Source organism: Colias croceus, chromosome 28, assembly GCF_905220415.1.
Source record: "Colias croceus chromosome 28, ilColCroc2.1".
NCBI classification, from domain to species: domain Eukaryota; kingdom Metazoa; phylum Arthropoda; class Insecta; order Lepidoptera; family Pieridae; genus Colias; species Colias croceus.
In genome coordinates this window covers 5,366,703-5,379,835 of record NC_059564.1, presented here as the reverse complement: position 1 = coordinate 5,379,835, position 13,133 = coordinate 5,366,703, and the positions used below count along the sequence as shown (strand labels likewise).

Here is a 13,133-nt window from a genome sequence, read left to right as displayed (position 1 = left end):
ATAAAAAAGTTTCACATCTTACGTGTGAAATTTTTTTTACCCGACTGCCAAAGAAGGAGGGTAATGTTTTTCGAGTGTATGTAAGTATGTATGTATGTCTTTTCCTTTGTGACCACCTGTAGCCTAAACGGCTTGATGGATTTTGATGTATGAGGTATCGTTAGATTTGTCTTGATTACGGGAGTGTCATAGGATACATTTTATCCTAAAAGTCCCACGGGATAAAGACATAATAATATTTTTTCTAAATTTCCCTTTAAAAAAATATGTATGCGGTATCATTAGATTCATTTCAATCACTCTTTTTTTAGTGTGCAGTCGGGTATTTTGTTTTTTTAATAATAATTATATTATTTTATTATTTTTTGTTAATTCCCGGTACACTCACCGCGTCCACGCGCCGCTCCCAGTCGGCGGCGCGGTCCCCGAGCAGCGCGGCCGCGTGCCGGCACAGGTCGTCCAGCCCGCGCGCGCCGTACACGGCCGCGGGCGGAGCGTGCAAGAACGCCGCTTCGAACGCTTCGCTCGATACCGCGCCCGCGCCCGCTTCGCTCGCTATTATAAATAAATTGACAAACACAAGTGATAACTGCGTTAAAAACAACCGACTTCAAAGTTGCACTTGCAAAATTTACAAATACCTACAGACAAAAATGCTCATAAAATAAAAACTACTGGGCCTATCCGAATAAAATTTTTATGGGACCAATTCGACACCATCCCGCATCGAACAAAAAAAGAATCACGTAAATCGGTTCAGAAACCTCGGAGAAATCGGTGTACATACATAAAAAAAAAAAACATACCGGCCGAATTTATAACCTCCTCCTTTTTTTTGAAGTCGGTTAAAAATAGGTACAGCCTATATATATGAATCCATAGGAATTAGTAAAATACTGTGAGTGTGTTCTCAAGAGCCAAAAATAACGATAATAATGTGAAATGGAAACCAAATAACGCAACATGGACACAAAGAAGTGAATGCTACGCTATATACAACTTCGGCGTCCGCTTCGCTCGCTAGAATGATGATTATACATGTAAATTCATGTAGATACGACGAAATTTACAAATAAACGACAATAGGTTTGAATAATGCAAATTGGACACTAGTCACTAATACACCGGGGCAAATCCCTTCAAAAATTATAAAAACCTAAAAAAAATAGTAGTAGGATGAAACCCATTGGAAAAGGAGGGGAACGTGATAAAAATTAAAGGAAAAATAAATTACAGACAATCCGAGTTCGGGAAGTGGGAGGGGGCGAGCTTTTAAGGCTAAAAAATGGTTTCTCTTAAATTCCTATAAAACTACAAGTCCTATGGAAAAAAGTTCAATGACAAAGTTGTAGGTAATAAAAAGTTCTACAACTTTTGTATTCACAATTTTTTCACATAACCTCAAAATTTAGGTGAAAAATTCAAAAAACCAAGTTTTTTGTTTTTTATTTTTATCTACTTCAAATTTTTTTTTTTTTTTTTTTTTTCTTTATTTGACGGGAAAAATCGGCCCTTAAAAACTAAGTCAAGTCAAATAAATTGGCAAGAAAACTTTAAACAATAATATACTCTCAGTTAAAAGTTTATAAACATAGCAATAAAATTACTATGTTCAAACACGAAATAGCAATAACATAAACGCGTATAAACTGTAACCATTGTCGTTCAAAACTATAAACTCTTTTAAAAATTAACAAACTTAATAAAAAACACAAGTTATAAAAAAAAAGTATTAAACCTTAAAAAATTCAGGAAAATAAATTACGAAACGAATCAAAACACATTTCCACCATCGTCAAATCGGCTAGAAACTTAAAAACAAGCACAAAAAATTTCAACAATTTATTTTTATTTTGAATGAAAAAAAAGAAAGAATATGATATTTTTAAAATTATTGTGAATAAGCAACGATATTACAAGTAAAAGGGTGTAGATAGGTTAACACAACATTCGATTTTCAAACACGGCACACTAACGGCGGTGACAGACGTGCGAGCCAAGGCGGGCTTCGAGTAAAATTTCAAACATGTTGGATCGTCAACGAACTTACTCGACGGTTTTTAAGTACGCGTACTTGGGGTGACACACGAGCGAAAAAGGTCGTCGAGCCACAAGTTCGCGTACTTACTCGTACGTCTGTCACCCCTTTAACGCACGTACGATTAAAGTGAGACGGCATGATTCAACTATCGTGAGCGAAAGAGACAACTGATGTGAATTTTGGCTAATTAGCAATCGACATTAGCATTATCTTGTGTTTGATTTAACACCAGACATTTAGAAATAAAATGTGCAAAACGTCTGGTAAAAAAAAATGTGTGCGTGTACTAGAATATACACGTAAGAAGTGAAACTTCTTTACAGAAACACGAATCACGCGTGGTAGGTATAAGAAAAAGATGGCGCGCAACGGAAAAATGTCACGCGTAACGAAAAAATGTTACACTAAATTTTTTTCCAACCCCGATAAAGAAGTTTCACTTCAATAATATGAATAATAAATCGCGTTTAAAAAAGTCTTTAATTTCTATCCACACCGTTTATCTTATAATATCATTGGTTTTAATAAAAATGAATATAAATGCTTGTTACAATGAAAACTCACCACTGGAACTTGTTAATTTAGCCGTCGGCGGCGGTTTCCTACTAGCCGACGGCGCGCCATACAATCCGCCGATCGTCTTCTTCACTTCACACGCTGCCAATGTTTGTTAGATGGGGGTTAATCGTGTTCTAGAATGTTCTAGAACGTTCTCGAAGCTTCTAGAACGTTCTAGAACGCTTTCGAACGTGGACGTTCTAGAACACTTTGCTTGCTTGATGAATTGCTTTTATTGTAACGCGGGCGTTCTAGAACTATTTTGAAATAGTGGCTTTCTTGAGAGATCAATAGTGACGTTCTAGAACATTCTAGAAGGTTCTAGAACGCTTTCGAATGTGGAAGTTCTAGAACAGTTTAAATATAATGCATGTTCTCTAGAGGTTAATAGTGAAGTCGTAGAATTATGTCAAACGTTCTAGAACATTCTCGAAGGTTCTAGAATGCATTCGAAAGAAAGCGATGACGTTCTAGAACACTTTTTTGAAAATATACGTGGGTGTTCTAGAACATTTTGAAAATATATGTGGGTGTTCTAGAATATTTTTAAAATAATACGTAGGCGTTCTAGAGTGGTTAATAGTGCTTTTCTAAAATGTTCTAGAATATTCTCGCGGCTCCTAGAACATTTTCGAAACAATGCAGTTGTCGTATTTTAATGTGTGAAAATGTACGTATTAAATATTTTAACGAGTTAACCATTACTATTCAAAGTTACTATGATATGTAACTGAGGAAAATTTAATAAGTGAATTAAAAGAGTATGACATACTTGTGTATTATTTCATAGAGCAATGACATTAGATATTGAATTCGAACTAATTTGCAACATGCTGTAAATTAAATTTGATTATTATTTATTATAGAAAGTTATTAAGATAGTGATAGTTATATAGATAAGTATTCAGATAGTGATAGTGATAATTTACCTGGTGTGGAGGCCCCACTATCGCCATCCCTGCTTCTACTGGTCGGTATCGTCATGGTACGTTTTATCGTTCGCGACACGAAGTCCGCTTCATCCGTGCCTACGGTTGCTGTGAAATATTTAAAATTAGTTTATTATTTTCAAGTAGTTAAGTATAGAAACATTTGTATTTAGAAGTTTATTCATAGTTTACAAATCCAAAAATCAGGAAACAAATAATACAACATTTCGAAATCCATTCATAACAGAAAAAAGAACAATTTTTTAATTAATTTCTTGTGATAAATCTCCAAACAAATTATTACCTGAGGGTAATAACAACCCGGCTTCTCTCGCCTCGTCGAACTTCTGTTCCAATAGTGTCAACTTTTGCGCCGGCACGAGCTCCTTCTTCTTCAAGTCTTGTCTTAATCTTTCACCTGTAATAATAAATACAAATAAATAAATATTTCGGGACAATTTTCACACACGGCTTGATCTGATCCCATATTAAGCTTTCGCTTGTGTTAAACGAAACCAGATGGCTGATAAACATGCATGTATAATCCATACTAATATTATAAATGCGAAAGTAACTCTGTCTGTCTGTCTGTTACTCAATCACGCCTAAACTACTGAACCAAATTGCATGAAATTTGGTATGGAGATATTTTGATACCCGAGAAAGGAAATAGGCTACTTTTTAGTGCGAAATATGGACCACGGGCGAAGCCGGGGCGGACCGCTAGTTTTAAATATAGATAATTAGCACCCAGACAGAACAAACATTTATGTTTCTCACACAAATATTTACACCGGAAATATTTTTACGTGTGATGCGTGTTGTTACGCGACGTGACGTGTTGTTACGTGACGTGTTGATACCTGACGTTTTGTTACGTGACGTGCTGTTACGTGACGTGTAGTTACGTAACATGACGTGTAGTTACGTGACGTGTTGTTACATGATGTGACGTTGTTACGTGTCGTAATGTGTAATTATGTGTTGCTACCTGAAGTGTTGTTACGTGACGTGACGTGACGTGTTGTTAGGTGACGTGTTGTGATGTGACGTTTTGTTACGTGACGAGACGTGTTGTTACGTGTCGTGACGTGTTGATACCCAACGTGGTGTTACGTGTTGTTACGTGACAATACCTGACGTGTTGTTACGTGACGTGACAGGTTGTTACGTGACGTTGCTACGTGACTTGTTGCGTTGATACCTGACGTGTTGTTACGTGACGTGACGTGTTGTTACGTGACGTGTTGTTAAATGACGTAACGTTGTAACGTGTTACTACCTGACGTGTTGTTACGTGATGTGACGTGTTGTTACGTGTCGTGTTGCTACCTGACGTGTTGTTACGTGACGTGTAGTTACGTGACATGACGTGTAATTACGTGACGTGTTACTACCAGACGTGTTGTTACGTGACGTGACGTGTTATTACGTGTCGTGTTGATACCTGACGTGTTGTTACGTGTCGTGACGTGTTGATACCTGACGTGTTGTTACGTAACGTAACGTGTTACGTAACATTTTGATACGTGACGTGTTGTGATGTGACGTTTTTTACGTGACGAGACGTGTTGTTACATGACGGGACATGTTGTTACGTGTCGTGACGTGTAGTTACGTGACATGACGTGTTGTTACGTGTCGTGACGTGTTGCTACCTGTCGAGTTGTTACGTAACGTGACGTGTTACGTAACGTGGCGTGTTACGTAACATTTTGATACGTGACGTGTTGTGGTGTGACGTTTTGTTACGTGACATGTTACGTGACTAGACGTGTTGTTACGTGTCGTGACGTGTTGATACATGACGTGTTGTTACGTGACGTTGTTACGTGTCGTGACGTGTTGATACCTGTCGTGTTACGTGACGTGTTGTTACGTGTCGTGACGTGTTGTTACGTGCGTGACGTCGAGCCTTCTGTCACAAGCCTATTTCTATTGTGTGTGTATGTATGTCTGTGTATACTCACCGACATGCCGGTAAACATCCACTAGCAGTAGCTGAGCGGCATCCCGCACGGCACCGTTGGGATCGGCTACGAGAGCCGCGAGCGCAGGCACTGCCGCGCGCAACTGTAGTTCTGCGGCGCCGTGCCTGTAACGTATAAGATTATATTATAGTTACTTGTTAAAAAAGTTTTCGCAGAGTTGAGTAGATTGTTTATTGAAGTCATTTTAATACAAAATCGAGTAAATCATATAGCTGCGCATCCATACAAATAAACCTACTAATCACAAACATTCACCGCGCGTTAACAGTGCGTTAATCGCACGTTCATAACGAGCTATTACAACTACAACTTGAACTTGAACCCAGAACGAAGAGCGTAACCTTTTAGTCACAGAACGAAAGCTTCTTAGGAAGATCTTTGGTCCTATCAGACAAGAGGATGGAAGTTGGAGAATCCGGAAGAATGCCGAATTAGAAAAACTCATGGCCGAGCCAAATATACTTGGGGAAATAAAAGCGCATCGCCTGCGTTGGCTTGGTCATGTAGAGCGAATGGGTGAGGAGCGAGGTCTGAAGAGAGCATACTTGGGCCGTCCCTCGGGCCGTCGGCCGGTGGGTCGACCCAAGTATCGCTGGCGCGATCAAGTGGAGAGGGACCTGAGTGCGATTCAAGCCAGTGAAAACTGGCAAGTGACCGCTCAGGACCGGGGAAGGTGGAGAGTTCTCGTCTCGGAGGCCAAGACCCACTTCGGGGTTTCAGCGCCACAGGAGTAAGTAAGTACAACTACAACTGAAGTATGCGTGAATAGACTAGTAGTCACTTATCAGAAGCTCATGAAACGAAAGCTGAGCCTGACAGACGATCGTTATCCGCGCTATAACCGCGCGTTTAACGCACTTTTATCACAACTTACGTATGCAAGAGCGCCGCTATACACTTCAACGCCTCCTCTCTCGCGTGCGCCGCTTTATGCTGTAAGGCTGGCGTCAGACGAGCGAGTAAAGCGCGCGGTGCGGCCGCTCTACACTCGCCGAGTGTTGTGAGGCAGGCGCGCGCTGATACGCGAACGCCCTCTTTTGTGTCCGCTAGTCTGGAATTGGAATTGAACAATTAATGTGTCTATTCGATAAATGAATAATTTGAATTTGATGCATGTAATACAATATTTCAAATACTTTTTTTTAAATAGCTTTTTGCCCAGTCTGGCACTGGATAAAATAAATATAAGCAGTTATATGACGTATACATAATTAGCTAATACACAATTATAGATGAATTTATAACTTTACTAGATTTCCGCCCGCGGTTTCGCCCGCGTTTGCAAAAGAAAACCCGCATAGTTCCCGTTCCCGTGGGATTTCCGGGATAAAAACTATCATATGTGTTAATCCAAGTTACCTTTATATGTGTGCTAAATTTCATTGTAATCGGTTCAGTAGTTTTTACGTGAAAGAGTAACAAACATCCATACATCCATACAAACTTTCGCCTTTATAATATACATATATATATTAGATTAATAAACTAATATACATAAATTAGATTAATAAACTATAAAGTCACCATGTTTACTAAGGTTGTTTTTAAAGCACATTTACCTACATGACAATAAAATAAATATATCATCTGTGGTTAAACCCCAACGTAAAAGTTGTAACATTTATGAATCATTGATTTTTAACCGAGTCATTCATAAGTCATATTATATGCCTTAAAAATAATTTGCATAATTCATATAAACTGGATCATTTTTTCGTTCACAATTTTCAACGGGGATTTACTAATAGAGAACTTTTTAACCCGATTTGTAACAGCAGTGAATATCGGCCAGGATTTTCCTGAATAGGCTATATTGAGGAAAATCCTGGGCAAGCGCCAATGACAATATATTTAACAAGAATATTCTAAAGGGAACATACTTGTTTATTATTTATACATTATTCATATGCCAATAGAAACAATAGCAAGCAAAATGACTCATTTAACGTCCCATTAGGATTATGACTGCCATTTCCTATTCGAGCATCTTGCATCGTAAAATAAATTATGTGAGACAAAAAAATCAATTTGGCTATAATTTTAATTGTGCCAAATTATGGGCAAGTGCATAATTTGAAAAAAAAAAGATGTACAAGGTTTTAAATATCATTTTCATCCACCATGATAAATCCAAATCTCTCATGCTACTTCGAGGTATTTGTACATATAACTCAGACAAATTAAAGCCTTTTAACTGCTCTAAATCCCATTTAGGCAGTCATAGGCCCTCTTCACAAATCACAATAGGCAGTGTTGGCGAGTAGAGGCAATCACGATAGCGTAGAGGGCATATTAAATGTCTGATCTGCCGTTATTGAAAGTGTTTATTGATAATCGCCGTTGGGCCAACGCTGTGCATTGTGAAGAGAGCCTTTTAATCCTCACTTTTCCCAACATCATCATCATCACCAGCCCATATAGCATATACGTTCCCTCTGCTGGGACCTACCTCCTATGAGGGTACAGGCCATAATCCATCACACTGGCCAAGTGCGGGTTGGCGGATGACACATGTCATCGAACTTTTGATTTTTGACATGTCGGTTTCCTCACGATGTTTTACTTTTACCCACCTGTCAATAATATGCGGCAACACGGTGGGCACATAATGCGAGAACTCGGGTCCCATGCGCTCCGCGACCGCGCATAGCACCTCCAGACCGTTTTGGGCTACCTGGAATATTATGAAAGGGTGTATTAATAAATATAGAAATAAAATTTTAATTTAGAAGGATTATATTATTGATTAAAGATATATACAGACAGTGTTATCAAAATGTGTAATTTTAAGTTTTCATAAAATAGAAAAAAATAAATATTACAATTCCTGAGTCCTGACCACCATGTTTATTATAATTACTTAAAAGTTATAAATGTGGAGGATGCAATACATAGTGTCTCAGACTAACTTACGTATTATGTAATACAGTTTGTTAAATTCAAATATTGTTTGTATATTTTTTACTATTAATAAACTATGTATTTCTTAGTCAGGCTATTTTTTTTTCTCACACCAATCCACAGTGGTCCTGAGTCTTTCATTTATTTTTCCCATCACATAATATTATATCTCCTATTTATGAGTACCAACAAAATATCTAAACATAAATTACTAACTATTCCAATAGTGATTCGTTATTTGATACAACTTTTTATTTTGTTTTCACACTCTCTTAGTTAACCCCCTGGCCCCTGTATATCCACGTACGATGACGTCACATTATTTATTTATTATTATTAATTTATTTATTATTATTAAACATACATACATACAATAATTACAATTACAATTTATTACAATAGGTATACAATTAATATTCATGTAAAAGTATATAAATAAAAAGGCTACCAAAACAATTATTTATACAAGCCAATGTTTCCCTAGCTAGGTTACTGGGCAACCTGTGTTTAGGAGAAACAGCTTGCCTCTAAAATAAATACACAAAAAGCCTCTTAGCAAGTACTTAATTATTATAAATTAAAATTGGTTACAATAGGGAGTAAGAGAAAAAAAAATATGTGTAAAATTTAAGGTGTATAAGAGAATGCGGGTGTGGCGAATGAAACTGTATCTTATGAATGTATATATATTTGTGTGTGTATGTGTATGTGTGTGCGTGTGAATGTGTAAGTGTGTGTGTGTGTGTGTGTGTGTGTGTGTGTGTGTGTGTGTGTGTGTGTGTGTCTGAAATATTATATTATAGATATCTAAGCAAGAGTCACGTTTACACTTAAGCCAGTATCTCAAGAAGTTGTTCTGTCTCGTCATAAGTTTTTCCTAATAGAAAGAAGCGTACGGTTAATTTACATTTAGAATACGGTAAGGCATAGATGCTAAGACTATCATTAATTTTGTTATACAAATAGGGTCCGAGGAAGTAAAAGAACCTCTTGGTGAACATGCTATATGGCTGAGGAACAGTGCAGATTTTGTTCTTTCGTCGAAACGAGGTTGTAACTAGAGGTGTTAATCGGTGTTGTAAAATAATAGTCTGTAAAATAAAATGTTGTCTAACGGTGAGAACCTTCCAATCTTACACATTTTCACATTACTCACTCAAACAACAACAACTCTTGTTTTTGAATCACAATGCAGGAAGCGATGCTTATTGTCCAATGGTACGGTAACACTGATCTATCTTGATGTCTTGAGATGTCCGCAAATTATTGTGCGGTGTTATTCTGGTTTTGACGAAACGATATCGTTATGGTATGGTTTTAAATAGACCTTGTACGAAGAATCTAAGGGTACCATAATCTGGATGTTCTTATCGATCGATTATCTTTATTTTAACATGCGCTTCTTAGCATGGATATGAACAGTATAGGTTTTTTTATTATCTATAGAAAAGATTGTATTTTTTAGTTTTTATTGTAAAAATAATTAATGTTTAGGTTTACTCCTGATTGCAAACTAATACGCTAACATATATCCACAATATGTAGTCTAACGACACTAACATTTTATATTTATGAATTTATTTCAAGAAAATAATTATATGAATACTAAATATGGAAGCTCTAATAGGCGCTTTTCAATTGAGTTGCTGCATAGCTCCCTACATAGATAAGTTTACCTACTGCCGGATTTCAATTTTAAAACATTACAGACTCTTCATCTTTAATTATAATTTTCGACTCTACACTCCATTGGTTCAATGAAATATTATACATTATCTAGTATCACTAGTAATAATTAATTAATATATTTTCGTCTCAATTCAGAATAACGGCGCGCACGCATTCAAGCGGACACGCGCAGGCCCATTGTGAATTAGACTGTGTATGATGCATGTCATATTCTATTGTTAGACGGCAAGGAAGTTATTATGAGATTTGAGAATTGTTTATATATTAATATAATTTATTGAATTGATATGATTATGTTAATGTTAACGCGGTTTAAATCTTACATTTCATACAGTTTTTATTAATTGCAAGTTGGAGCGGTAAAGACTTCCGAGTTCCGACTTAGCGGGGCTTCTTTCAGCTTGCATGAATTAAAATTATCTATTTATTACTAAGTTACATATTATTATTAAAATCAATCGGGAAATTAATAACTATCGAGTTTACTCTTACAGTAAACGAACTGCGCGACGAGCTGCTCGAACATACGCGGCTAGACAACATCACTAATCAGCTGTTCTCACCTTAAAGTTACCACCGTTGAGCCAAGCAACAAGTGAGTCGAGCAAGGGCGCGGCAATCTCGTGCGTGATCTCCTCGCGGCGAACAAGCGCGACGAGCCGCTCGCCGAGCTGCTGGCGCATGCGCAGGTCCGGCTTGCCGAGAAGCGGCAGCGCGTCCTCTAGCGTCGCCGGTTGCGGGTAGTGCGCCATCTGTGGTGATGACGAATAAAAATGATGATGATTAAAAATCACTGGACGAAGTAACTTGTTAACTTATATCGGAGCAAAAAGTTTTCGCGCAACAAGATGGAGTAACTTTCTATTGTAATTTTACGATTTTCAAAAATTCGTAGCTCAAAAACTTAAAAGTTTCCGTCAAATGAAATTTCAGATCTAGGTTCCACATGACAATCGCTAACCAAAACAGTATTTGCAACTCTCAACTCGACGCCCTATAAAGTACAGTTTTACCAAGCTTAATCCTAATAATCTATACTAATATTATAAAGCTGAAGAGTTTGTTTGTTTGTTTGAACGCGCTAATCTCAGGAACTACTTGAAAAATTCTTTCGGTGTTAGATAGCCCATTTATCGAGGAAGGCTATAGGGCATAGGCTATATATCATAACGCTAAGACCAACAGGAGCGGAGCATATATATATAAACGCGAAAGCTTGTAGACAATAATTAATTTATATAAAATATAAATATATACATACATGTTATTCTTTCACTCAAAAACAACTGATCGGATCTGTATGAAATTTGATATAGGATTACATAAATTACTTTTCATGCGGGTACCAAGGGAGTTACGCCGCGGGTTTCATCTTGTATAGGTACCTAATTATAAAGATAGTTTGACAGTATTGAAGAATAATTTCTGTGACGATTGACGAGCAGTCATCGTATAAGTATGTGTCCGTAATATTATTACGAAGGTAAGGTTAATGATAGCTGATAAAAATGTTTACAAATAATGCGTTCAACATAATTTAGCCGCAGATATCGGTGTTTTCTAAAACGAGCGGCGTTCGTTTGTTTATTGTTTATATTTATACTTACACGCAATCGAAAACATAACGTTGCTGTGTCTTCCGTTTGCCTTTCTACCTATTTTATTTTTATTTGAGATCATATCTATTTATCTGTACTTTTATAGGTATTTATCGGTCACTTATTGCATCCACTTTTTACAACTTACGTACCTACCTATCCATTTAAACAGTTTTTATCATAAATTCTAATTTAAATACAATATGCATGACTTCGACGTATATTTTTTCGTAAAAAAACGTACTTGACACTGTATCTGCACCCACACACGCTCACTGTATCTAAAGTCTTACGCACACATCGACACGTATTGATGAGAAGAGTAGGTAGTTTTATTAGTGTTATCAAAAAATTATCACACCTTCGCAAAAGAGCATTGTCTTGACAGTTGCATAATATGTATACTTAATGCTACCGTTATTATGCCTTGAAAAACACCTTATAAATGTGCATTCTGAAGATGGAAGATCAAGAAATCGATCAATAACAATATTTTTTAAATAAATTGCTTGCAAATAGCTGTACCGCGCAGTTTCACCCGTGCGCCGAGGACGAAACCGCAGGCGAAAGAAAATATTTAGCTATAGAATATACTTTATTGCTCATCAAAATTCTTTCAGTTATTTTCGAGTGAAAGAGTACCAAATACCTACATCAATTAAATTTTTATTAATTAAATAAACATTCTTACAAATATTTGCGTAATTATATAAAGTTGTACACGAAAAAAAGGTCTGAATTCAACTTTCAAGTACAAATAACAGAGCCTAGTTTTTGCTAGTACCTACTCGTTTTCCTGACCTTACGCACACGGCATGCCTATAGCTCGCGGCATAAATAACAGGTCATGTTATTTAAGCACGAATGTCAAAACCTGTGCCCTTGATTGTACAAAATTTCAGTCGAATTCCCGATGGGGTTCTTTCCAAAATATTACGATAATGAGGTCTTAGTATATAGTTTTAAACACAAGCTTGAATAAGATAAACTCATGAAATTATTGTAACTATTCCCTAATCCTTGATAAGTACACAAAGTTTTAAACCTCTCCGTTTAAATTAGATTCAAATCAATTGTTAAGGAGTTAATTACAAACATACAGGTGAAGCTAATAAAAGTGTGTACAGTACGATTCACGAAAGATGACCACGGCGCAGAAGGCATATTTTAGGTCCCTATGGAGGAGCGAGGTGAGGCGGGGGCGGATTTAATTTTAAATAAATAAAAAATAAACTATTTAACCAACATTAAAATATTATTATTTTGTCTTAAGTCTTTTCTTTATGAGTGAACGTGCGCAGCCGGCCGCCATTTGTGGTCATCTTTCGTGAATCGTACTGTACCTTCCTCAAAGGATATCAATATGATAGCCTGTTCTTATGACTAATATGACGTGATGTTTATCACTTCAAACATGGTATTTACA

At 36.8% G+C, this 13,133-nt stretch overlaps 1 protein-coding gene across 1 annotated transcript in view; it reads right to left on the bottom strand.

Annotated features, from left to right (window-relative positions):
* The window catches only part of LOC123703923 (CLIP-associating protein), a 47,559-nt gene that overhangs the window by 29,536 nt on the left and 4,890 nt on the right, over nt 1-13,133 (bottom strand). The window contains exons 3-10 of the mRNA XM_045652111.1: nt 10,673-10,861; nt 8,093-8,193; nt 6,394-6,570; nt 5,499-5,623; nt 3,833-3,946; nt 3,529-3,636; nt 2,606-2,698; nt 389-555 (exon numbers count right to left, since the gene is read on the bottom strand). Of these exons, the coding sequence (XP_045508067.1) occupies nt 389-555; nt 2,606-2,698; nt 3,529-3,636; nt 3,833-3,946; nt 5,499-5,623; nt 6,394-6,570; nt 8,093-8,193; nt 10,673-10,861 (1,074 nt within the window). The remainder of the gene's footprint in view (nt 1-388; nt 556-2,605; nt 2,699-3,528; nt 3,637-3,832; nt 3,947-5,498; nt 5,624-6,393; nt 6,571-8,092; nt 8,194-10,672; nt 10,862-13,133) is intronic.